The sequence below is a fragment of the Colletotrichum karsti genome (assembly GCF_011947395.1).
Source record: "Colletotrichum karsti strain CkLH20 chromosome Unknown Scaffold3, whole genome shotgun sequence".
Taxonomy (NCBI): domain Eukaryota; kingdom Fungi; phylum Ascomycota; class Sordariomycetes; order Glomerellales; family Glomerellaceae; genus Colletotrichum; species Colletotrichum karsti.
In genome coordinates, this window is record NW_024065903.1 from 779,975 (window position 1) to 806,240 (window position 26,266).

The 26,266-nt window shown below is 54.0% G+C and overlaps 4 protein-coding genes across 4 annotated transcripts; 2 read left to right on the forward strand and 2 right to left on the reverse strand.

The window, feature by feature from the left end:
• Positions 1-649: 649 nt before the first annotated feature.
• On the reverse strand, positions 650-2,095 carry CkaCkLH20_01320 (uncharacterized protein; the record flags this gene model as incomplete). Its single annotated transcript, XM_038884039.1, has 4 exons — positions 650-1,278; positions 1,334-1,507; positions 1,562-1,883; positions 1,940-2,095. 4 exons carry the CDS (start codon positions 2,093-2,095, stop codon positions 650-652), a joined length of 1,281 nt encoding a protein of 426 aa, XP_038750631.1.
• A 799-nt stretch (positions 2,096-2,894) lies between these two features.
• On the reverse strand, positions 2,895-4,290 carry CkaCkLH20_01321 (splicing factor 3b subunit 4; the record flags this gene model as incomplete). The annotated part of the gene is made up of 3 exons (XM_038884040.1): positions 2,895-3,969; positions 4,026-4,089; positions 4,215-4,290. 3 exons carry the CDS (start codon positions 4,288-4,290, stop codon positions 2,895-2,897), a joined length of 1,215 nt encoding a protein of 404 aa, XP_038750632.1.
• A 163-nt stretch (positions 4,291-4,453) lies between these two features.
• On the forward strand, positions 4,454-6,635 carry CkaCkLH20_01322 (uncharacterized protein; the record flags this gene model as incomplete). Its single annotated transcript, XM_038884041.1, has 6 exons — positions 4,454-4,480; positions 4,540-4,586; positions 4,642-4,670; positions 4,735-4,771; positions 5,622-5,734; positions 5,797-6,635. The coding sequence occupies 6 exons, from the start codon at positions 4,454-4,456 to the stop codon at positions 6,633-6,635; spliced, it is 1,092 nt and encodes a 363-aa protein (XP_038750633.1).
• Positions 6,636-22,155: 15,520 nt separating this feature from the next.
• On the forward strand, positions 22,156-23,856 carry CkaCkLH20_01323 (C2H2 transcription factor; the record flags this gene model as incomplete). The annotated part of the gene is made up of 5 exons (XM_038884042.1): positions 22,156-22,815; positions 22,867-23,004; positions 23,055-23,108; positions 23,161-23,334; positions 23,386-23,856. 5 exons carry the CDS (start codon positions 22,156-22,158, stop codon positions 23,854-23,856), a joined length of 1,497 nt encoding a protein of 498 aa, XP_038750634.1.
• Between the last annotated feature and the right edge of the window lie 2,410 nt (positions 23,857-26,266).

A 26,266-nucleotide genomic window follows, 5' to 3' on the forward strand; every position in this document is an offset into this window, starting at 1 on the left:
CCCCTTTGCCAACATCGAGGCAGCCTTTTCTGGACTAAGTTCAACGGCCGCACAGCTGTTGGTCCCCGAGATCGCAATGCAAGAAGAGTAACCCTGCTTTTAACGATGGTGGTGCATCGGCCTTTGCCCATAGTACTTCACTTCAAGCCAGAATTCTCCGAAGCTGCTTATGCCTTGGCTCTGGAGCCAGTCGCAGAGAACTCCAACACATTTCGGCGGGTCGGTCTCGTTATTTTCAGATTACCAAGATCTGAGCGTGGGTATTTTGGTGATCGTGAAGGATGGCACGACGATTGTCAAGAGAAGGAGGTTATTCTCATTTGAACCGGCGTCGCCTCATGATAGATAGGACGACTGAGTTGAGAGGCCCCGCAGTGAACAAAGCAATTTCATCACCCTGAAAACTCGAGAAGAATCAAGCCTATAGCACAAGTTACGCCAGTGCTTTCTCATGTATACGAAGACAGATATAGCATGAAAAGACGCATCGATCCATCTCACAGCGGGTTCTTGCGTTGGACGCAACGCAGTCACATCAGGGATTCATGAGATTGTCGTTAACGAAGATGACGATTGAGAGCCTGAGTTCTTCATCAGACTTTAAAGACGGTGAGGGTACACCGAATGCCTATGCTGCGCACCATTCACTCTAAAATACAGTCCCATCACTCTTGATAATGATCGGGCTCGACTTCGTCTTCGGCCGACGCTTGGCGGCAACCTCACGACCAGACTTCCACGTACCGGCCTCGAGTAGTTGCGCCATACTCAGTTGGACGCCATCGCCCATGCGAGGCTTGATCTTGCTATACAGCTTATCGATCAGGACCAAGGTCATGGCCCTCCACTCGACAATGACATCGTCTCCCGCGTCAAACATGGGGAGTTCCTCGCCGGAGGCCTTCAAACCCCGGTCGAGCGTCTCCTTTTTCAGAACCAGCACGCCCAGGTCGACGAACAGACCGCCGTTACGATACTCCGGCAGCGCCGTCAGAGAGTCGGCGTTGGTCCATTCGAGGCCCAGGACCCTCTGGAAAGGGACCATCAGGGAGTAAGTGAGCCACTGCGTGAGCTTGTGGAAGGGCTGGATGCCGTCTGCTGCGTCGGTGCTGCTGGTCCCCTTTTTCAGGGTGCTCAGAGGCCAGGCGTCGCCGATGGGCGTGCCGTTGATGGTTGTCCGGTCCTTGGGCCAGCATGGAATGAGAAGAGACTGGAGAGTGTCCCAAAGGAAAAGTACGTCCAGTTTCGAGGATCCGCCAGCCGTTTTAGTGAGACAATCTGGGGTTCTGGTCAGGAAACAAGCGAATCGGAATGTGAATGGACGACTACTGACCGACGAGGTTCCCCGGGCGACCTTCTGCTCCAAAAACGTCGGGATGAGCGAGCAATGACTTGCCCAGGCTTCTAAGCAACGCAGCGCGGGAATCGACTCCCAGCATGGGGTTACTGTCGGATACTTGAAAGCCCTTGGCGAGGGCACTCGTCTCCAGGCGTTCCAACCCCTTTCCTGAACACCACACACATCAGTACGAACGCAACCCCTCAAAGCCGTGACGCTTACCATCCACAATGGGAATCGATCCCGAAGCGGTGAACGCTAGGGACTTGAACATGTGCAGACTGGCCACCGCGATGCCCTCGCTCCGCTCGTAGACTTGGTCGCTTCCGGGCTCGGTGTAACGCCAGTGGTCGCCGGCACCGGCGTCCAAGAGGACGGAGACGAAGAAGAGGTCAATCAGACGGCGGGTCTGCTCCGTCTTGTCGCAACCCTCGCTTTTCCACTCCTCCATGATGTTGGCGATGCGGGGCACGTTTCCGACCTCGAAATGCTGCCAGCGGCCGTGAGGAGGGATTGTGTCAAACTTGTCCGGGCCATAGTCCCGCTGAAATGAAGGTTCGTCAGTTTCTACAATTATCTCCATATAGAATAAGTCCTGACCTTAATGACGGAAGCTACGAAGTCGACCACTTCATCCAGCTTATCTTCGCGGACCTCGAAGTGGCTTAAGTTGCCGGCTGCGGCGGCGTCCCCTACGATCTTGGAACGCTCGCGGACAGCCCGAAGAGAAAGAAGATACTTAACCTGAGGATCCATAGTGAGTGTCGTTCTTGATGCAATTTAGAATGATGTGTTTTTAATGAATATCTTGAAAGTACACCCTTCTTGTTTATGAGATCAGGAGAGGGGTTGTGGTGTGGCTGCTCACCAGCTGTGACAATGCATCGGCCGGGGAACCCCGCATTCAAATAGCACTCGTGACAGGCGTCAATTAAGCCACTTGGGCGGTGGACACCAGCTAAGACGCCCATGGACAATGCGCTAGTGGCCTGGAAACGTTGGTGCATGCAAGGGATATCGGGAGGTCCCGACGACCTTATCTAGATCCCCAACGACGGTGACCTCCGGAAGCGGGGATGGGTCCAATTCGAACGACTTCATCGAAGGAGACGAATAGTACTTGCTTTCTGGAACTGTATTATATGCACATATTAGTCAACAAACCCGAAGAATGACATCAAAGTGTAAATCACATTCAAAGTTGGGATATGCTTGAATAAGAATTCATTGTAATTCCCAAACCTGCGGACATGTGCCCCAGTGGCTAGTCTAAACTGTGGCTGGGCTGACATTCGATTTCGGCAGACTGGGTCGTCTCTTTTGACCGCTGAGAGCCCTTCCATCGTGCCATGATAATTACTATTTCTCGCCAGGTATCTGAACAATCGTTAGCAATGGCAGGCCCGTTCATTCGAAGCGACGACAGACCATTGCAATCTGTTCGTTTTGGTTTTTGACCAAACCCTTTTGTTACCCCTATCCCAAACGCCTGCTATGTATTCAAGTGGTCTGCCTTCCGGAGCTGCTGGAAAATTGAGCAATGCTCGTCGAAGACTCATCGCCTAGGAGGGAACCCGGGAGGGTTGAAGCCTGGAGGCGGCATGAAGCCGGGGGGTGCGGGTGGTGTCCCGGACTGGCCCGGGGGAGGAACGGGAAAGTTTGGCGGAGGCGCAGCAAAACCCTGAGGAGGGGGTCCGCCGCTGGGTGGACGGAAGCCAGGAGCGCCCGGGTGGAAGTCGGCGGGATTCGTATAACCGCCTTGGCCTTGGGGCGGGCGCGCGGGCAAGCCAGACGGTGCAGGCGGCAGCACATGACCGCGACCGGTACCGAGGGCTCCCATGTGGGCGGGAGGCGGTACTGCGTTGTACTGAGCAGGTCCTCGCGGAGGTGCGAAGCCAGCAGGGGCTCCGGGGTTGGGTACTTGAGCTGGCAGGCCGTTTGCGGGATCGAAGCCGACGGGCGCGGCGGGTACACCTCCAGCTGGTGGGCCGTTGCCGTTCATCAAGAACGCTGGCGGCACCGCTTGGATCTCGGGGATGATGTTCCTCTTCTTTGCCTGCGCAGCCAGCTCACGCTCCGCAGCATCGCCGTGTCTCTCGCCCTTACCATCCTTCTTGAAGGCATACTGAACTGTGACCTCTTTGCTCAGGATGTATTGGCCGTTCAAGTTCGAGATGGCCGCATCAGAACTTTCAAAATCGGCATATGAGATGAAGCCAAAGCCCTTCGAAGCACCACTGTCCTCTCTTGCGACTTTGGGCAGTGTGACGAGCGGGCCAAAGCGCGAAAATGTGTCGTAGAGGATCTTCTCGTCGACCATGGGGTCCAAGTTACCGACGAACAGCTCTGCGCCGACTTCTGCCTGCTTCTGCTTGTCGGCACTGGCCTTATTAACACGCAGTGATTTGCCGTACAACTTAATACCGTTCATGACGTTCGCGGCGTATTCTGCGTCTCCGGGGGAGCGGAACTCGACGAAACCGAAGCCCTGGTGGTTCTGTGTGACACGGTCGCGGGGCATGTGGATGTTGTGAATGGGTCCCATTTGCAGCATAATCTCGTATACCATCGCCGGAGTCGCGCGCTCGTCGATGTTGCCTATGTAGATGGTAGCATCTTTGTCTTGTTCCCTGCACGATCGCGTTATTAGCTTTCTGTTCGGCGGGCCGATGGAATTGAGACGTACCAATGCCTGTTTTGCGCCATTTTGAACTGATGAGACTCTCTGATGAATCGATGCGACAGAGATACTGGAAGGGAAAACGTTATCGGAGATGTGTTTGGGCGACGCGATTGTCGTAAGTTGAACCAGTCTGCAGCAGTCGCCTGGAAATTTTGGCCTCGTCGACGCGGTAGCTGCGAAAAAGGTACGTACCTTTTCTTATCGCAGTTGGAAGGTCCGATAAGAGAAGCTTGCGTTGTTCCGGTCCCACTTTTAAGGTTGTCACCATTTTTCCGGCAGGGTCGAGAAAAAGTTGAGGTGATGTTCGTCCCAGCGCATCCACCCTCGCCCGACGACAACCCGCGAATCCCGGCGAACAAGATCATCAAGCACAAGTCTTGATCGGATATTAGAACTGGTTGCATTTCGAATACTGCATCACAGCCGCAAAAATGTTCGCCCTCTCCGAAGAGTCCAAGGTACGATGACGCCTGCTGCCAATTTGTCGCATCAAACAGAAGCTCACGATTCTAAACAGGAGCGCATCGGCAAGATCATCGAGATCTCCAAGATTGCTATTCACTAGTATGTCTTTGTTATTTCTCCTCGGGCATCATGTTCTTTGCTAATAAGTTCGCAGCGGCTACCTCCCCTTGGTCCTCTACCTCGGTACGAATGACACGAAGCGACTTGCGAACAATCGATAACTCGAAAGCTAACTTTCTGGCCATAGGTTACACTCGCAGCGAGCCCCGCCCGCCCTTCATCCGGTATGTTGCCATACTATCGCGTCCGACATTCGTCAAGTAGTAACAATACTAATGTCCTTGAAAGCCTCCTCTCTCCCCTTTCTTAGACGACATGCTCCTCGACATCGACTTCGTGTATTATACAAGGACTTTTGGGAACATCTCTTGGCAAGCCGGCATTCAGGGTTGAATGAAACGCCGGGCCCCAGGCATGGAAGGCTAGGGATAGAGGCTGTGGTCTCAATGAACTGTACAACTACATATGTAATCAAATGAAACCTCTCTGACGACACGCTTTTACACACCACATGTCACACTGCATGGTGCTAAACTTTCGACGGATCCCTTTTCCAAGGCTACGAAGAATGCAGGCTCACGAGCAGCCTCGAGATACCAGCTTTGGATAATAAAGAAAACGGGCGTCTTCATTTTGCCGGAGCAGACACTCTCCCAACAAGTCCCGCGCATTCGTCCATAGCTGGTGCAATATCCGCCTTCGTTTTTCGCGATGTCTCATCCTGCACTTTGGCAATAACTTTGACGAGACCCATTCATCTATTTCATCCAAATTCATTGACGTCTGCACATCTCGTCATCATGATCCGTCGTCGTACCTAGTCGTCGCTTGTGGCTAGGTAGGTAGACCTTAAGGATCTGTGGCGGGGCCGCAATGTAACGAGCTAAAATGACGTAGCAATTTTTTTTGGTAAGCTGTATGGGTCCTCAGCCACACCAAGACTTCACTCTCACTCACTTGAGCTTCACCTCGTCTCTCTTCAGAGAGAGAGCTCAAACAAACAAAAGTCCGAGGAGCACTTCTTTCATCTGATGATTGAAATGTGACTAGAAGTCTCGTTTCTATGTCAGAAAGAAAAGATGCGGGCCTCTCTCCCGCGCTCGTCGAGTCCGTCGCCGGACTTTCGGCTGGCTCAGTCGCGACTCTGGTAGTTCATCCGCTCGATATCGTCAAAACCCGGATGCAAAGTAAGTCAGACCTATCACTCATAGAATGATCTGAAAACCTTCTGTCTTACACGAAATCGCAGTTCACCGGAGCGCCGCCAACCCCTCGACCACGCTGACGACAATGTCCCTCATCCGCACCCTCACCCAGAACCCGCATCCCATCGCCTCGCTCTATCGCGGTCTCACCCCCAACCTAATCGGTAACGCCTCGAGCTGGTCCGCATTCTTCTTCTTCAAGAATCGCGTCGAACTCGCCATCGCGTACTGGAAAGCCGGATCACTCCGCACCTCCGGCGACGCCGAGACCCGAAGTTTGACCAAGGAGGTCCTTTCATCGCACGACTTCTTCATCTCCTCCGCGCTCGCCGGCGCCCTGACGCAAGTCCTGACAAACCCCGTCTGGGTGCTCAAGACGCGCATGCTGTCCTCCGATCGCACCGCCGCCGGCGCCTATTCGAGCATGTGGTCTGGCGCGCGTCAGCTGTACCGGTCCGAGGGGTGGAGGGGATTCTACCGCGGCTTAGGGGTCAGCCTGATCGGGGTCTCGCACGGGGCGGTGCAGTTTGCTGTCTATGAGCCCGCGAAGCGTATGTACTTCGCCGGCAGGAGGCAGAAGGGCGACAACGGCGGCCGGCTCAGCAACGAGGCGACCGTGGTGATCTCTAGCATCTCGAAGTTGGTGGCCGGAGCTGTGACGTACCCCTATCAGGTCTTGCGTAGCAGGCTGCAAAACTATGATGCTGATGAGAGATTTGGTCGCGGCATCAGGGGCGTCGTGCGGAGGATATGGCTGGAAGAAGGGTTTAGAGGCTTCTACAGAGGCCTCATGCCGGGAGTTGTGAGAGTGATGCCAGCTACATGGGTCACTTTCCTCGTGTACGAGAACGTCAAGTTCTATTTGCCGCATTGGGTTGAGTAATTGTAATGATAGTGTTGCACAATATATCAATACCCCAACAGATAACGCGATGAGATGCATAACTATCAGAAAGCTGGAGGTCTAAAGGAAGACTTGAGCGATATTTCAAGACCTACAGACAGCATACAGCTAGTTTCTCTGTGCTGATATTTTGAAGTATCTTAATATCTTTCTCAAAGAGCACATCATCGACCCTCTCGAGACTAGAAGCTTGACGACTGAGATTATACTAGCGTAGGTGAATTTTGGGTCGTATGCCTTTGAGAGTTCCCATGATATTCCTGGTTTCGAAGGACTCAAATGCACGACGCTTAGTTGAATTGTGCCTTGGCCAGAAATTAGTTGTCCACGAACCCGCGGCATTTAGAAGCCAGAGAATACCAACTTCGCATGTCGATGTAATCTACTTGAACATACAGCTCGATAACACAACGCAGTATCTCAAATACATGTCAAATTGGCTTCAAACATCTATTTCTCAGCAGCTTCTTGTATCTATCCTAACGAAGTAGTCAATCGTAGTTAGTGAATACTGCAGGTTCGGCGACGTTGTCCAAGGTCCGAGAACCTATCCTCAGTTGCCGCGCGGGAAAACTATCTTGACGTGAAAAGCAAAACTGAGTTAACGGCGATGTCTTCTTCGCAGCCAGCCGAAACACTTCATCTTGTTGTAAATCCGTAAAAACTACCTTATCAAGTTTCAAGAGTGTATTTAAGGTACAGAAGCAAATGAATGAACTTGATTGTCTGGCCACAAAGTTCGATGTAGAGGCGTATGGCATATGACATTGGAATAAACTTCAGAACACCATGTCGAGTAATACATCCAGTGAAAGTAGAGAGACCTCAGAACACCAAAACACAACCCATTATATTAGTCATGTAAGTCTCAACGATGATTTCCAGTCGTTGAGTTTAGGTTGTTGGCAGTTGGCGTAAGAATATCCGACTTGAGAACAGGTTGCCTCGAACACGCCGGGCGCCATACAAAGAGGCTCTCCGAATGGGCTTAACATAATCCGGAAGAGTTCACCCTAGGAGCATCAGAAACTCATCGTTTAGTCTTCTATAGTCTATTTCAGATGTAGCAGATACTTAATCAAGCCACCAAGTTGTATGTCATATACCTATTCTGCCACAATCTCGAATCGGCTCTCAGTCAAAGCTTTGCGCCATCGACCAGAACCAGAAACACCCGGATAGATGGCAATCAAAATCTCGCCCCATAAGCCCAATACGGAAGATCAGGAATACCAACCCAGCAGACCCCAGCAACAGATTGAGGCGACATGATCATCAAGACAACACCCTCCTCCCATTCCCCGCGCGCCGAAGCCTCCAGAAACGACGGAGAAACACGACCGAACCCTTAATCTCATCCAACTTCCCCGATCTCTCCCGCCGTTTCACGAACCTCGGCCCCTCCCTCCCAGGACCCTGAGTCTTCTCTCCTTTCCTCTCGGTCGTCTGACGAAACGTGACTGATACCTCTGAGCCTCGGTCGATCGACGACGACGACAGGATAGACAGGTATGGACACCGGCCGCCTCACTCAGACCACTCAGGCCACCTTGGTTGGCACCAAGTTATCTCCCCCCGTCTAAAAGTCTCGCCGCGCTTGCCTCTCATTAATTCATCTTAACTTGAGTCTACTTGCGCGGGGAAGACTCCCGGCGGCATTTCGATATCTGATATCTCTATTCCCCGACGACGCCAGCATGGATTCAGGGGTTTTACCAAAAAGACACAGAGCTCCAGTCCTGCGAAGGCGCGCGAGCACCGCGGTCCAACCAGCACCAGACAAGCACCGAAACCCATCCCACTCGCGCGTTTTGGGAGCCCAGGATCACTTAGAACACCAGAAACATGACACAACCGATCGCGATTCGTCAAGCCCGTCAGAACCCTCCCTGCGCCAATCCCGCGCCCCCAAAGCGGACGATGTCCTCCCCCACTCCGAGACAAGAGATTCGACCAAGACGAGGACAAGAAGACCGTGTACAGTACACTCCTCGTCCGTTACGAAACGTCCTCATCATCGCTACGGTAGACAATGGGCGTTCTGACTTGGAAGTAGGTCTTCCACCTCGCTCACACGGAAGCACCTCACAGTGGGAGAAACACAGCAATAGCCACACCCAGCACGTCGTAGACCAACCAACCCATCTTCCCCCCCGAAAAAGCCCACTCACACATCAGCGCCAAAAGCCAACCTAAATCACACTTGTCACTCAGACAGCAGCACACCACCTCATGCCCCGAAAAGCCCGTTCGTTCCCTTCCGGGTCCCGCGGTGTCGTGGGCACACCCAATAAACACTTCGAGATGCATGCCTCTGTGTACGATGTGATGTGGTGTAGCTCCCCCGTCCGTCACTGACCCGCCCTCACATCGGACGGGAACGCGCATATCGCCGCAACCCTCCCAAACACGGCCTCCAGTCCATCACGAAAAGCCGCATAGGAGCATCTACTGCGAGTCAAACATCTCAACTTCCAAGACCACAAGGGCCAAGCGCCGCCCTTCGAATCGGAAGCTTCGAAGAAGAAGAAGAAGACGCGCGTGCGGACGGACCCGGCCAGTCGTCAGTCAGTTGGGTTACACGAAAAGGGCCATCAACAGCGTTGCCCTTTCTCGGCATCTTCCTGCAGTGCCTTCGTTTTGAAGGAGGGGTAAGTGCAGGATCTCACGAAAACCGTCAAAGTAACCCTCCTCCGTCCCAAACCCCGGCCCGGTCGTCAGGAGCCAGCAGAATCTGTTGTCACATTTCACAAGATCTCGGAGGTTTGGTTTCTTCTCTATCTCGAGTAGCCGGACCACCCAGAGGTCTTTCGCCTCGTTCATGGTGAGGCGGCCGACGTGATCATCTTCATATCGCCAGGCTGGGCCGTCTGGCAGTAGCGGAGAAGAGTGAAATACAAGGCAGTCACGGAGGCAGAAAGAGGGGCAGATTGGTACAGATACGTCGTCATCAGCGTATTCCGGCGCAGCGTGGACGTGCCGCCAGATGGCAGAGATATCCCCAATGGGCAGCCAGCCAGCTGGAAGAATTCCGGGAGTGACGATCTGCGACCCGAACATTCCTCCTCCGATCTCAGACACGTGCACCCACCCGCACACGCACACACACGCACACCACGCTTCTCTACATTCCCATTCCTGCTTGCCTGCTCACTTACTCCCCCGCGACTCGCCCTTCTTTGGGTTCATCTGCCCGGGTGGCCACCTCGAGACACGCGAGAGACATGTTCAACAGAAGAGACATCTCGCCAGGCAGAGACATTCAGGAAAGAAGGAAAGGCAAGACTTGCGACACAGACTCCGAGGAAGAAAAGAGGTGTGCGCCGCCGGGTACGACATGCCTTAGGCATGTTCAACGGCGCGGATCCGGAGTCCCGCGGAGGAGCCACCCACGGAGAGACTCTGAGAAAGACTCGAAAAGGTGAGATGTGAGGGACGGAGGCCCTTACCAAAGGCAGGTAGGCAGGAACAATATGTGCGCAAAAAGCGGACGACGTCTTGGACTTACTGCACTCCTCACCTCACACGTCTTTGCTCCGAGTGGTAGGAATGCTGGGCAACGGCTTTGCAGTCCCCAAAGCTAGTTGCAGCCCCAATCTCCCCAGCCAGCCATTCACGATGCGGTGAGTGATAGTATGATAGAAGATCGGAGCGCACAACTCCCTTCTCCCTTGACCACCTGACCTTCCCAACAAGGACAAATCACGCAAGGCTGTCATAGGAGTCCAGTCTTCGGCGTGGCAAAGCTGCCGCTTTGGCTCCGTAGGGGGCAAGTGACTGTAGCTCCACGCCCGAATGTTCGACGTCGACTTGGACGGCACCGAACAGGCATCACCCCTACTCCGTGTCCCCATTGCCTCCCGACTACTGGCGTTCGGCGCAATCGACATTCCTGTCTTGCAGCCCGTTGTCCAGTAAGGCTCAGTATCTGTCTTCATGTTGCGCCGCCGTTGGGCCTATGAGGCCCACGACACCAAAGAAGCGTGAGTCATCTGATATGGTTGATCCAGAGCTGTAGCCAATGAACCTCATCGGCGAAAGCTCCGAGTCCCGAGTCCCGCCTCCCGAGCTGTAAACTTACTGCTGAAGTCAAACACACAAGGAGGAAGAGAGACGAGGAAAATGAAGCTGCCCGCTTTCGTTGGATTGCCACGAGGGCGGGAAGAGGGCGGCGGGCTCTCAGCGCAACGACAACGGCGCTACTTGCGGACCGTCTATCTCCACCCTCGCACATCCGCCCCGCGCGCGCGCGAGACGAGAAACTGTGTGCGACGGAAGAAATGCGGGAGGGAACCCGAACGTTGCGACGAAGAACAATCTCTGACGAGCAACGACCCTCTCCAAGACGATGATCAGGAGTCGTGTTTCTCTTCCCTGTCATGTCTGTGTCTATGTAACACAGACCGCCTGGAGAGAGAAGGAGGGAGAAGAAAAACAACAACTTGCCCCTCTTCCTCGAAGGAACGTCCTCGTGCCATGTCAAAGTTTACACTTTAGGCGCTTCACCGGGGTTCGAGTCGGGGGAAAGAAAAGTGACTCGTCAAAGAAGCCTGTCAATGAGCGGGACTTTTCGCGATGACATCGTCAAAAAAGGGTAGCGCGAGAGAAAAAAACAACGAGTTTCCTCGCTTTGGCCCAGCCGGACCTTTCTGCAGCGTCTTGCGCGCATCGGATTGTCGCATTGTCATTCCTCATCTGCATATGAGTTGCTCTACAATCGCGATCCCTCTCGCTCTCTCAGTCTCTGTGCTGCCTCTCTCTGATGACGGAGGGGTCGCGGAGTGGGGAACCGTTGTCGACGTGGGCGATGAGAGGTGACTGATGGTCAAAATGTGACCGGAAGCGAGAGATCGGGAGCCGATGATCCAATCTTGGGGAGGTGCCGGCCCCATGGGTCCACGACGCAGGACGCGAAAGCAAAGCCGCGAAAGTCGTCAGTCTCCGAAAGTGAGCCGGCCGGCCAAAGACGACTATTCGAGACCATCGAGAAAGAAGTCCGTTTGGCGTCGCACAGATGTCGCCAACATCGGCCCCGTGGTCGGGCGGCGCCGGCTGCGTTGTGAAGTTTAGAAAACTCCTCCGCCCCTTGGTCATATTCGCTGCTTGGCCTGCAATAACCAGAGTAGGGGAGAAAAAGCCGCTCTCCACTCCCGGGCGGGTTTCGGGGTCAGAAGGACGTGAGATGCGCCTCCGAAGCAGCTGGCGAAGTGATCGAAAGTCCATGTCGGTTGATCGTGATTCCGTGACCTGTCAGATTGCGATATTGTACGGGAGGCTTTGTGGCTCGAAATCCCATAAATCGAGTGGTTCGGAGGAATCAACCCGCTTTGGGAAATTGGGCCGTGATCAAAATGGAAGAGCTTGCGAAAAATGCTGCATATGTTGGTCAAGGTAGATCTCAGCCTTCTCGTCACATATCACATTTCTCCTGCACACAAAGCGAGGAAAGAAATAAAAGAAAAAACCAACCGCAAAATGTCATAAAGGAGCCGGCCCGGCTCCACTGCTGCTGGCCACAGGCACCATCCATGTGGGCTACAGCATCAGAGTCGAGATCTGAAGGTGGGCGGTCTTCTCTTACTGGCTTCTCGACTCCAAAGTGACCAGGATGTTGGGTTGCTTTGGCTGTGACTTCGGATTCGGCCCTGGCACTTGCGGCGTTGGACCCATGTCGCGCAGCTGGCCCAGCGATCCAGCTTGGTCTCGGTTAGGACAAGTGCGTAGATCACACTGCCTGCCGGGTGGGGTGCGACGAGTAGAGGCGGGTTGAGATATCGCTTCGTCTGGCTTGGGGGAATGAAACAATTTCCATCTGCGCGACTGCGTGAGGCTGGTCCACCTTCCACGAACTAGCCACCACAAGCTGGTAGGTAATCCATATGGACCCGTCCATGCCGTCAATCGAGCTTGGGACCACTCGATACAGGGCCATCCCTTCAATGTCAGGCAATCGACAGCGGCCAATACATCGGACGAGACGTCCGGACTCTCTTCTGGCAGGACAGGCCGCTCGTGGACGAGAAACTGAGAGAAGAGAAATAAATATCTCACATATCAAGTGCTTTGGTGGATGCTCAGACACCGCTTGATTCTTCGCCAGGGATACCCTCTCCTTCATGTCTCACGCCCTCCCTCAACAAAACCGCATATCACTTCTCACTGACGGCTTCGTGAGAAATGAACATGAGTCGGGCTTTCTGTCCACTCGCGGAGGACCGGCCGGAAACTGTGATGGCGTTCGGAGAGGGGCATTATGCCATGGGAAACCATCGTGAAAGCGTCAAAGCCGGCCGAAGTATCTGGTAGGTCGAGAAGAATGAGAGGGCCTTTCGTCGAGCTCGGAAATCATGAGGTACAACGATGATCTGGTCGATCAGATCTGGTCATGTGGATGAGCTGATCTGATGTAGCCCGCCATTTGGTGTATTCAGCAAGTTTTCTGCGCTTTGAAGCCTCAACTCAGATCTACGATGGCTCGATCTGAGCAAGCAGAGAAGAAAGGAGCAAGTGCGGGTTGCCGCTCCCCCAGGAACCACAACTTGGAAGCCGTTTACCAACTGGTGGTCGAGGGCCGAGCGCCACAAAGCCGACTGTTCTGTCGAGATCAAGCCGCTGCTTGCCCATCCGGATCGTTCAGACTTCATGTCAAGGCACCCGTGATCTGCCCCAGCCCCTCCCTGCCCACTAGGACTGCTACCATCGATCTGCGGAGAGTTCAGAAGAAGAAAAGTCCTCATCGCCTTCGGATGGCCGAGCGGCCAAGTCAAGCCCTAAGTGCCCCTTGCAGTCGTGATTAAGGAATGGTCGAGTCTCGGTACGTGCGGATGCTCCCACTTCAGGTCGCCCAAGTGCCCACAGAGGCCCGTCTCAAGCCCCTGGACCCTGAGTGTATCCCGACCAGCGCAGTGCGTCTTGCCTTGGTCAGTCGTTGCGCCTCCCGCTGACCAGTCCGGCTGTCAATCGTGCTTGGTATCAGCTGGGAGATGTTCTCGTGATATGATTACAGTACCGGGAGTCAATCACGGAGAATGCCGCCGCGCCCAACGGCCGAGAAGGTCGCCGCTGGGGGCAGTGCCGTTATTGCCATGTTTCAAGCGGCCAGAAATAGACGGGCATCATGAGACGCAGGTGCTATTGACAATGGCTTGGTGAGCTGGCTTGTCCATCTCGATCGGTCGAGCTGCCCAATTCTCTTATTATCAGATCTTTTTGACCGCAATCGGGTGGATTCGAGTGAGAGCGCAGCCTGTTAGACAATGCTTTCGAGTGGGTTCGACAGAGAGAGCTTTGGCCGACAAGTGACAGGTGACAGCAGCGGAGGCAGATGTCAACTTGCGAGAGTAAGGAGTCCCTCGTAACTGACAGCGTTCCATGCAAGTATCGAACTGGAGATGGATAGGCTTGGTCCAGGTCCTTCATGACGCGCCTCTTCGCTGTTTACTCATCTTTAGCTGGTCACGCTCACTCACTTGCAGCTAGGACAACCACGTTGCCTGCGAAAGCCGAAGGGACCATGTCCTGGTTAGCGGGTCGAGCACCCTGCTTCCCCGGTGCCTAGGAATCCCATTCTGTCACCCATGCGACAAAGGGCGCGCTTCCCCCAACCAAGTTAGGTACTGTAAGCAGCTTGGAAAGTCATGGCCAGAAAGTTGAGATATGATGGCGAGTGTTGAAAATTTGCAATCATCCACAAGACGAGGAAGAAGCATCCACAGTGATCTTGCAAGCGAGAAAAAGGGGGCCAGCGCGATTGCCGATGAGAGAACAGGCGGCGGTCGAAAGTGATCGGGACCGAGGACTGACAGCAACTCGGAGCTTTGGGTCGTACCGCTTAGCTCCGTCTTTTGATGGCACTTTGGTGCCGCGCGGCAACGGCAAGAGCAAATCCTCCATCTGGTCACGGATATGGCAGGTTGTTGAGTAAAACCGTCGTCCAACGAGCGAGCCGCTGCGGTAGGTAGGTAGCGTGACTGTGCTCTCGGAGGGTTTGACCGTGGAACTCAGGGTCTGATGGCCGCAACTCAAATGCTGTAAGGCTGAGTGAAATGTACCGTTTCGAAGCAGTTGGGCCGGTTTGTGGTTGTTTTACTCCCGTATCCGTTTCTGGGCTGATGTCTGAATGAGCTGTGTTCTGTAGCCCCAGAATTACCCGTCGAGACCGAGCACTTAGACGCCGTTGCCCCCAAATGAGCCCCGCGATGAAGACCACTGGAATGAATCCAGGCCCGGTGGAGTGAGCGAGGATCCGGGTTGATATGATGGAATTATTCTGGAGAAAATGGACGATTGTGGTCATGGCCGCGAGTACGAGCTCCCAACTTGGACGCCTAGACAAGTTACGGACGTAGGCTCTTCCGCGGTATTGTGCAGCGCAACAGAACAGCCCCTGTACTGTTTGCGCCATTGATTTGACAGGCCAGGAAATCCTCTGTTGGTAGCTGGTTTGAGATGACAGAACTGAGTGCAGCCTGCGAGTGCAGGGAAACCAGTTTGAGAAGCTTTTCCAATGCATGGAATCGTTCCATTTGGCTAAACCTTTGGGGTCTATCTAATCTTGGTGGCCTGTTTAGACCTTCGTCGGTGAGGTTGTCCGCCACAGATCGCGGGACGGCTCGTTAGAACGAATAAGCTGGCGGCGATTAGAGATGGCAATGCGAACTGAAAGTTTAACAAGCCGCCAGCGACTATTCGTCTGAAAACCTGCGTCGCACCAAGCTTGGACTTGGTGGCTGTAGCCGTAGTTGTCGGGAACCAGTCTAGTGGGCTGATTCGGTAAGGCCTCGAAGTTTGCGCATAAATTGAGTGGTGCGTTGGAATCAACTCATTTTGCGGTGATGGCCGTCGTTTGCCAACTTCCCCTGAATCCGTTGGCCATGAAAGGAGACCGCAGATGACGCACTCACCGCCCTCTCCTCGATCAAATCCATCCTGGGCGCTGTTGGACCAAATCAATGGTTGCTCGTCATGTCTGTGTGCTCACGGATTGTCGCTCCCGTGTTTAGCGCAGAATTATTCCCGCGTCCCGTCATTTGCTCTCCCACTCCCACACCCTCGGGGAACCGAACAAGCCAATGACGACTGTCTCCATGTATGCGCTCGAATGAAAATTGTTCCAAGAGTAACGTCGAGCTGGCCATCCACAGGTTTTCGGGTTTTCTGGATGGCTTCCTGCCACACATAACACCACTCGTCCGTCAGCCGTGTACCCTTCCACCGGGACCTGCGACCGTAGTGATTCTGGCTGGCAAGGAACGGGCATCCAATGACATATTTGTAAATGAGCCCAACCCGGGGGATCGCCCTTCAACCACAGTTCTGGGACGCGCGCACGGATCGCGGGAGCCCACGCTGCAGCTTGGCTAAACCAGTTTTGGTTGGCATGCTGTCTGGACCACTTCAGCTCGTCGTGATGCTGGCTGCTTCGGCGCTGCTAACGCGCCTGCCGTTGTCCAGCTCGACCAGCGCCCCTTTCCCGACAGCCTGGATCTCCATGAGCTTGCCTGGGGTCTTGCAGCCACAAAGTTGGAATGCTGACACGGGAAAGTTGGCTTCGTCGGTTGTAGGGACATCGAATTGACGAGGCTTTCAGCTGTCTGTCACCAGAGGACGGTGGTTTGACGGAATCTAGGCCTCCCGACTCGCCTGCTGATTTGGCCCCAGACAACTACCATCCGGTCCATTTAATTGAAGAGCCCGATTGTGTTGGCGCCCAACATTCGGTGAAATAGCCGGGGTTGTTGATTCCTTCCCAAGGTTGCCTTCTGAGGCTTTCGCCATCTGTCACTTTCGTCAGTTCGTGGTAGATGACAGCTGAACCCGTCATGTCCTAGCTTGCTCCTTTCCAAGCAAAAGCGTTCAGTAATCCATAGATAGGCACATCCCTGAAGCGGCCAGAGAACCGTGTCCTTGCCAATGCAGTCTGGTGAAATTCATGGTCCCCATGTCGAATAATTTTAAACAGGTCCGATCTACACATCGGGTTGAATTGAAGCTGCTTAGGAGCCTTTTTGGTTGTCAATGTTGCCTTGTCCATATGTTCGAACACGGCCGCAGCGACAGGCACCTAAACACCAGGTTGCCGGTTTGCCGGTATCCTGCAGCAGGACAGGCAGCGAGTAACTTTTTCTAATCCGTCCTCGTAGTAACCATTTGGAATTGAACACTCCAATCAGCCAAGATGGGGCAGATTTCAGCCACTGCCCTGCAGTCGCCCTGCAGTCGCAGTGATGTGGCTTGAACCTCTTTTGCCAGACGCTAGAGAGAGTTGAACTATTTGCGTATCCGTAGCCAGAGAAATCGATCCGCAGGTAATCCGTGACATGCAGCAATCTTATTGTGAAACCTTGTATCGCTTTCGTAGTGACAACTTTGTCGTCGATTGTCCATGGGCCTACGGGCGTAGGTTTGTTTCCTTGTCTCCGGAGCTTTTGCGTGGTTCTAGTTGAAGACCATGTAGGTACAGGTTGTAGTGCAGGGACAATGAGCGTGCCAAGCCCGCGGAAGTCTTCCCAGAGGTTGACTGATTTCAGTCGAATGTGATATATGATATAGGTGCATCTAAGTGATGACACGGGTACTGCCATGTTTGAGACGGAGAACAGGAGTGCTGCTGTTTCTGCAAGGCCCTCAGCAAAGACATGGGCCAGTTCGGATTCGATGCTCTCAACTGAAGCCGCTCGATGGGGAAGTGCCGAGGAGGCATCGGGTGCCCAGATGAGGGTATGATGTCGGACCCTGGGAGCTGGATATCGCACGCATGCGAGAAATTTTGTGCGGTCAATCGATATGGCCCAGCCACTGATGCTGGTCCTCGATTGTTTCTAAAGAGCAGATTAGGGACCTCACGAGGCTCTTTGGCGGGAATAATTGCACTGATATTATGCGAACCGTAATGCGAACGGAGCAGAACGGCGGTGTTCGGGATGAAATCATATCCAGAAGACAGCAACACTTTTCTGAGAGCTGTAAATGGTAATTGGCTGCTGCGGCGAACGGCGTCATCATGACTGATGCGCAGTGATGGGTTGCATAAGCCGGCATACAGCAGCTATTGTGCAACCCCCGCAGTGGGCTGTTCTCGTAGAGGAGTTATTGCAAAGGCTGAAGTAAATCGGACCTCCTGCCATGACGAAACCATCGTTAACAAGTGGTCCACGGTTTAGCTGATTCGCTTCGCAGTCTGCAATTCGATACGGGTAACGCGAGGCCCTATTCGCGGGAGACAGGCCATCCCGCGAAGGGCCAATGCCACATCAACGAGGCCCCTTGCCTGCACATGAAGCTGTTCCGTCCATAGTGTTTGAGTGAATGATAGTCTCAAGGAAGACAACGATTCCAGAGGCGAAGGAAGGCACTGGCAATCATACACTGCCACCGTTTGAAACATTGGCGAATTGCGGCTCGGAATATCGCCGACGCCAAAGAGAAATGAATGACTGCAATGTTGATTTCGCCTGTAGTTGCCCACAATTGTCGAGAGTGGGCCGACAGTGGCAGCCATCAAATCCAACTCTGAATTTTTTTTCTGACATGTAACACCGTACGGCTTTGTCAGATTGCAGTGTTATCGTGGTGCAGCTGTGGGTTGGATAACCGCTTATTTTCGCAGGTTGCAGCAAAGGTTGCTCGCTTTCCGCAACGCAGATACTCAGACTAGAGTAGGTACGGATAGCCAGAGTCAATCTGAGATCCATGATCGAAGAACGGCCCAGACAGATCGCAGGGCCCAGTGGAGGAGAGGGACCACCGGGGGCCACCGGAGACGGCACACCCCTGGATTCCGATTACGATGTGAGTTGCGAAGGCACTGCGCTGCAATCTGCCTTATTTCCCCCCTGCTTTTGCAGCTCGGAGGTTTTGATGCAGAAGGATTTTCTTCCAAGGTGCCATCATTCGACTCGACGGCCGTTCCCACTCATCGTGGAGCCTGCGTACGGATAGGCATAGTAGTGTGCGAAGGCCTGCCGAGCCTGTAACGGCCAACATTGTGACCGTAACCGATCCTTTGGTCCGTCGGCAGAGGAAGTGAGCTCGAGGTGCCACTGTTTCCTGGCGCTGGTAGACACAGATGCACATGTCTCCAGTGGCACATATGACGGTGGAAGACGAAGTTGGGTACGAAATTTCCGACGTTGTTTCGTCCGTAGCGGCTCATCGTTTCCCAAAGTCTAAGGCCGAATGGGGAGTCATGGATAACAGGAACGCGGCGGATGGTTCGTCGGCTTTTTGTTGATGCCAAGCGGGAAGGGTAGGATAGTGACAAATTGGGTTGGCGATGGGGGGCGAAGAGTTTTCGAAACGGACTGGCAAAAAGGGTATTGTTGCGAGCTGTCAAAGTCCAATGCCGTCAGGGCGAGTGCGAGGGTGACAGCGACAGACGAGCAAGGTTGTCGGCGGTGGGGAAGACGCCACGCAGCCTCGTGGTGCGGGAGTTGCGAAATGAGGCGGGAGGCGGGAGGCGGCAAGCGTGATACGAGGCGCTTAACAGTTTGGAGCGCGCATACACCCCGGGCTGAGCAATTTGACGGCGTCCGTTGGAGAGAGACGGAGGTACCGGTGGCCCAGGGAAGATGTCGCGTTAACTCGGGACCAAAGTGAGGGTTTGGATGTCGAGGCAGCGCAGGCAACGGACAGGGCTGAGGAGATGTCAACCGGAAGTGCCACGGTGACGATCACCGCCGTGTCGTGCTTTGCCGCTGACAGACATGGACAGGAGGCCCCGGAGCTGGCAAAGGTGATGCGCGTTTGTCGTCTGGCAGGCAAGCAGATGTCGAGGCCCAATTGGGAAACGCGGCTTGTTCATGGCGGATGCTGCAGTTTCTTTAGAGACCAAAATGAGTGCTGACGGTTTGAAACCTCCGACGAACGGGGAATCGAGAACAACCAACAACAAGCAAACGGACGGCCCAAGAAGCTGGCAAGGCAAGTAAAGAGAAGATGCGATATGTCTGCTCGAACTGGTGGTCAAGGTTGCGAATTCTCGACTGTGGCTTCAATGAGACGATGATAATGATGGGCGTGGGCATAGAGACAGTCGACCTCACGAGAAGACGAAGAGAATAGGTGGAGGTGGATGAGGAAGAGAGGAAGAATTGGATTGCATGCTGGCGGGAAGGGGAGGGGTGTGAGAATCAGACGGGAGGTACGTACCTGACCCCGGTCATCATGATCCCGGTGCCCCGTCTGCCCAGCGGGGCACGTACCCAGAAATCTTCCCATTCCCCACTCCCACAGCTGCAGGCGGGGGGCGGGTGTCGACTGCATCGAAGGTACGTACCTGCCTCCAGGTCGAGGTGCCTGACTGGAAGATGCACTCTCCTTGCACTCCCTACTCCCTTTCTCACCCCTCCATCACCACCATCAACATCATCACCACACACAACCACCACAAACACCCCTTCCTTCCCGTTAGGTGCCAATAGGATCTTCGATGCCTCCCTGCCGTCAGTCCCGCCCGCCTGCTCTAAAAATCGAGAGAGCCCGGCGGTCAGGGAACCCCTGTCGGCACCCGGGCTCTTCTTTTTTTTTTTTTCGTCTTCCATGTCAGACATTGTTAGACATTCACTGCACCCAAGAGACAATCCGGAACCCCATGCTCACGCCTTCAACTTCGTTACTGCGAGTGTGAGGCCCTGTCTTCGTACGGATGCCTCTTCTCTTCGATACCCAGCTGGTATCTTCACCCACAAGTCCCAACCTGCCCTGCTTCCTACCGTATATCCTTCTTTAGGATTGCCATATACAGACATCATGGCTATCGTCACCATGACCGATCACCCTCGCTCTCTCTCCTGAACCTCCGCCCTACGTACGAAGGAAGACAGGCCCTGTCCGACTCCCTATCCCCGCCTCAGCCTGCCTTCGCCTTGCTGGTTATCATGATGCCCGATCATCATGTTAGGTCCTCGACCCAGGCTTAGACACCACCCGAATGACCATCTTCCTTGCCAGGTAGTCCTGGCTGGTGCGTGGCGCGCATTTCTCCATCATCTACAGCCTCCTTGTATTGCCTCTCTCCATCTGCGAACTCTATCTCTTCTCACTTTGTCTTGACGTCTCTGAAAAGTCCCTCTGCCAAATGCCCCTGCCTGGCCTTGCCGTCCGGCTGCAACATGAGAGCTCCCGGCGATCCCACCATGTAACAAAAAGCAATCATGGCACCCATTTGGGCGAGATCTGGGCTTCGACCAAGTGGGATGTCACCATGCTGCAGGTCAACGAGGAATAAGCAACGAGGTTTCGAGCCCGCCCCGACTAGCCCAGCCTCAGTAACCTCGTAGATATGCACATGGCTCTGTTTATTTGAGAAATTCTTAACATGCTTGTTTCAAACTCTCACCATCCGGTTGCCAATCCTCATCCAACGTAGCAGTAATGCGACGACTATGTCTGCCACCAGAATTCGACATTGGCCGCCTACGAGTACACGCTCCAAGATACCCAACGTCCCCTGTTCTCTTTTCCTCTCGGCCAAGCCAAGTGGCCAGCACTCTACAACACAGCCCATATTCGCAGAATGTCTCATTGCTTTACTCGAGAACCCGAGGTGGCCAGATCGACTGCCTCCTCTGACGGCCTTCTCAGCTTCCATCAGGTCAGTCTTTGGCTCGTCCTTTCACCCTTCACCTTCAACCAAGACTTGAGCCAGCAGGTGGTTTCTCACTCTCAGCTTTCCTGGCAACGCCTGTCGCCGTTCGCCGCCGCCTCCACCATCTATGAGAGGAGCGCAGACTAGCAGTCTCCAAGAGAGACATGAGCACATCCCACACTACCTCTTGCCTTGGGTGCAGGCATGGTTATGACGACTCCTCCCACTCCCCTCCCCCTCCCCTCCCCTCCCAGCCCCAACTTACCACACGCGCCCCCTCCCGGTCGGTTCGATAACCCTGGGCCACCTGGTCTGCTCCTCGTCTAAGTAGACAAGGCCCTTGACCCGCTCAGTCACTGATACCCCGGCTTTCGTGGATGTCTTCCGTGCCTCCGTCTTGTTCGTTGCAGTGGGGGTCGATTTCCACCAAACCTCCATCTTCTTGTTCTGGCCGCAACAATTCTTTTTCTGAAGTAACCCACTGTCTGGGTCCTGCTGGTCTCGCTTTGGATGCATGTATATTTAGTGCTAAGATCTCCGGGACCCAATCCAGTCGATTGGCTTTGGCGATGCCGTTTAACCCCAGTAGCACATCAGCTATCCTCGACTACTGAACGTTGGCTATATCCTCCTGTCTCCCCAGGACTATATCTCCATCTGCTCCTCCTTTCTTTCTCGAGGACACAACACAACATCACAAACCTTAACCTCTAGAGTCATCAGTGATCTACCCTCTTCACTCTTTCCTTTTGATGTTTACCACACACTCGCCCTCTTTGTACCATCCCTCCTTCTCTTGAACCAGACCGAGGTCATCAACGACAGTCTTACATCAGGCTACCCTCTTTCCAACCACTCTCATATCCATCAACACCATTACTTCCGCCGATACGACCACATTGGTAACTTCCAATGGCCCTCACGGAATCACCAGCCGCACCCCAGGCTTGGGGCCGTTGGCAACAGCATCACCCTGCTGCCAACGAATACAGCATGATGGACAACTCGAACTTTGTGCCCTACGACTCCAGGACACAGACGTCCGCCCCCATGAACGGAGCCATCATGGCTCCTCAGTACATGGTTGGTAACCACTACGGAGTCGCCTCCATGCCCACGATGGGCCACCCGTGCCAGACTCAAAACCACTTTGCCTACGCCCAGTACGATTCGTCTCCGACCAACATGAACATGCCCTTCAGACTCCCTGCGCAGCAGGACCGCCAAATGATGCCCGTCACAGCCCAGGAGCACGAGGTTCCTCGCGCCAGCTCGTTCCCTCAGGAGAGCCCCTCGATGCAGAACGACCGTCACCAGAGCCCTTCCAGCCGCAGCGAGACGAAGACCGCCAGCAGCACAAAGACTCCCCACCCTCTCAACACCAAGGACATCAAATACAACAAGCCCACCAGCGCAGAGGCGGTCAACTTCACAACCGCCATCGACACGCTCATGAAGGCCATCCAGAAGAGGCACGACTCGGAAGACATCGTCAAAGGCGTCCCCGAGATCGAAAAGGTCGTCAAGCCCGAGCCCAGGTCTCCCAAGGCCCAGCCGCAACCTCATGTCCAAGTACGTACCCAAACTTGACCAGTTCACGCCAGCAACTAATCCCAAAATCAGCCCGAGCCATGCCCAGAGCCTGCTGAGGCACCGAAGTCCAAGAAGTACATTTGCGACGTTGATGGATGCGGCAAGAGCTTCTACCAAAGCACTCATCTGGACACCCACAAGCGTGCTCACACTGGAGAGAAGCCTTATGTAAGTAACCACCCGAAAATGATTGCTAGCGCACCGCTCATCCGATACAGGCATGCAACTGGCCGCGATGCGGACGCACCTTCTCGCAGCCCGGAAACCTGAAGGTAAGATTACTTCTCGAGTACGACGAAAATGATCCCAGCTGACTCCCAGAAGACTCACATGCGTCGTCACACTGGCGAAAAGCCCTTCCGATGCGAGCAGTGCAGCAAGGTCTTCGCCCAGCGCGGCAACCTGCAGACACACTTGGCTACACACACCAATGCCAAGCCCTTCGTTTGCAAGTTGGACAAGTGCAACAAGATGTTCACGCAGAGAGGCAACCTCAAGGTATGTAAAAACGCGTCTTTAAAGTGACCAAAATCTAATCCTTCCTCATAGAACCATCAGAACAAGTACCACGAGAAGACGCTCCTGGAGCTGACTGACTGGATCGTCTCCCTGTCTGACATTGACGGCCTCTCCGATGAGGACCGGGAGATGTACTGGTACTTCGCCAACCTCTACAAGAACAGCAACAAGGGCATCAAGGGCCGCGGCAAGGACCGCAGAGTCAGCAATGCCAACCGCGTGTCCAAGTCGAGGACTGCCCCTTCATCGTACCCCGTCAAGCGCGTTCCCGGACCTACCAGCCTGGCGGCCTACAGCTCGAAGCGTCTCCCGCCTCCGGAGCAGTACATGCATTACCACCAGCACGATGTTTACGACACCGACATGGACCAGTCTTCCAGCGCATCGAGCCCCAGGTACGACGGTATCCCCACTGCCTATCGCGAGAATGCAGCGAGCCCGAGATACGACGGCCTGCCCGGTGCCTTCCGCGACCGCGGCTACGCACAATCCATCTACTAGACCTCGCCCACCGACACCGTCTTCACACATCAACGGCTCCTCGGACGAACTGAACGAAACGATTCAAGAAAGATACCACGGGAACGGTACGGAGTAAAATATCAAAAAAAGCAACGGGTCGACCTCCCACATTCGGCCACTCGGAAAGAAAAAAGACCACAGGCGTATCCAGGATATGGGAGTCATTCAACAACGGCACGTTTCGCAAAAGAAGCGTTATTTCATTATCAGTAATTTTGGGATCGGGGAGGCTGCCTATGATTTTCTTTTCCTTTCTTCCAACTCGTATATCTCCTTTTCTGGCTTTCACCCACACATTATACATTTCCCTTCGATCATCTACTTTCGCGGTCGAGGTTGTATTTTCATCATCGGAGAGTGTACGAAGGTGTCGAAATTGGCTGTTGAGCGGTTCACTTTTCCTTTCTTTCTGACAATCTTTTCACCGGAAAACCTTGTCTATACTTTTTTTCTTCGTCGTTTCTCTTCACAGAGACCTTATTTAGGTGTACATTGTTTGGGCAGGGGGATTGCATCATGGGAGTTATTAGACAACCACGGGATTGGACGAGCCATCTAGCGGGGCAACGGGGGTTTGGGGGCATTCGCATCAAGAGTTATTAGACTCTACAGAGATACCCTGGGAAAAGCGACTTGGGACGGGCTGCATGAGGAACATCCGGGAAGGGGACTGGGGGAGTGTGGCAACACGAAAGGACAACAGGAGTTGATCGAGCGTTGAGTTTTCTTGTCTTTTTTTTCTTCTTTGCTTTTTTTGTTGGGAACAAGAGCGACGATTGGACCGATAGGAAGGATCCCGAGATCATGCACCCCTTGCTTGCGGTGGACGCCTGAGATGTACGTATGAGAATTTAGGACTATCGATACCTACCACATAAAGACATACATGATTACTATCGAAACACGCTTCATCGAACTTGACTTGAACGGGAAGAGGATGAACTTGTCAGGCTGCAATGCAGGTCTGTCTTTGGTCTTTCCTTGGGCCTCGAGGATGTATGTCTCGACATCGACCTGTAAGTAGATAAGTCTGTTTCCCCGGGTAGTTGGGGGAGACTCGATGCCGATGGGGGGCGTACCCGAACCGGAGGCCCTCGACAGGACAAACGGCGATTCCAGCAAGTGGCAGCCCGGATGTTTGTGCAGAAGACGCCCGCGCAGACCGAACCAAGGCCGATTCGGATATGTGACTCGACTTATTCGTACCTGGATCGGGGGAGACTACATAACCCTGGATATGCGTGTGGCAACATGTAAAAAGAAGCGGTCTGCGGCTCGCACAAAACGCATCTCGACAGAGAAATAAGATTCAAATAAACATGTGCCGAAATTGCACGATGATGGCATTACCACCATGTGGCTGCGCATAGCCGCGCTTCTAACTGGTCCCGTTTGTTGGTTCCCTGATGCGCGTTGGTGATGGTGGTGAGCGAGGAGGGGGAGTGGACGATCGAGGACGGAGGGGGTGTGTGGTGTGGTGTGTATGAGGACGGGAGTGAGAGGAGTGAGGGGAATGACAGTGAGTTCGCCGTGCCGTGCCTGCGCGCGCGTGGCTGTTGCGTGTCCTGGGATGGAAGGCCAGCCTGTTTGGATCTCTAGGTGGACGTTGGATGAACTTCTCCTCCCCCCACATAACAACCCCAGGTCGGGGGAACAAGGGGGTGGTGGGATGGAGGTTTTCCTACCTACCCGCCTCCGAGGGGAATTTTGGAATTCGAGTAAATGGATTACGGATGTGATCCAGAGGTAAGGGTAAACCACCTTTTCCATCGGGAGGAGGACGTCGGACAGAGACATTTCTCGATGCAACGGTCACTATTCACTTCATCCCCCGCAAGGAACACTCACACACACAATAGAAGGCGAGGATGTAATCCCCGTCTCCCACGCACGTAAGTATACCCGAACTAAACAAGCGCCGCAGGACGTTTCGTGTTTTTCTGGTTTACTTCGTACGAAATGCGACCGTCACTCACATTCACCCCTTGCATTTGGGGCGAAATGGCGAATTCGGACCTGCATGAACTACCTCCGCCTCCCACGCGGCTGGTTGATGACCGACGACCCCTCCTCTTGCAGCCTGATTTATATATACATACGCACACATATGCTGGCAGTGTGTATTTGTGTTTTCGCTGTCTCACCGAGAGACGCTGCTTGAATACTGGTCATGTGGCGAGGCGCGCGTCGTCGTTGACCCGGCAGCCTGGTTGGTCTGCCGGACCGGCAGATTATCACCGGCCGTTTCCCTGCTTTGGATAGAGGGCTCGTTGGCACGTATATGCGGGTTGTAGGAGGAAGTCCAAAGGCGAAGGGGAGAGGTCGATGAAGAAGGGATACGAGGGGGGGGGGGGGATGACGCGACTGGGACGTTGTCATTGGGTTCCCT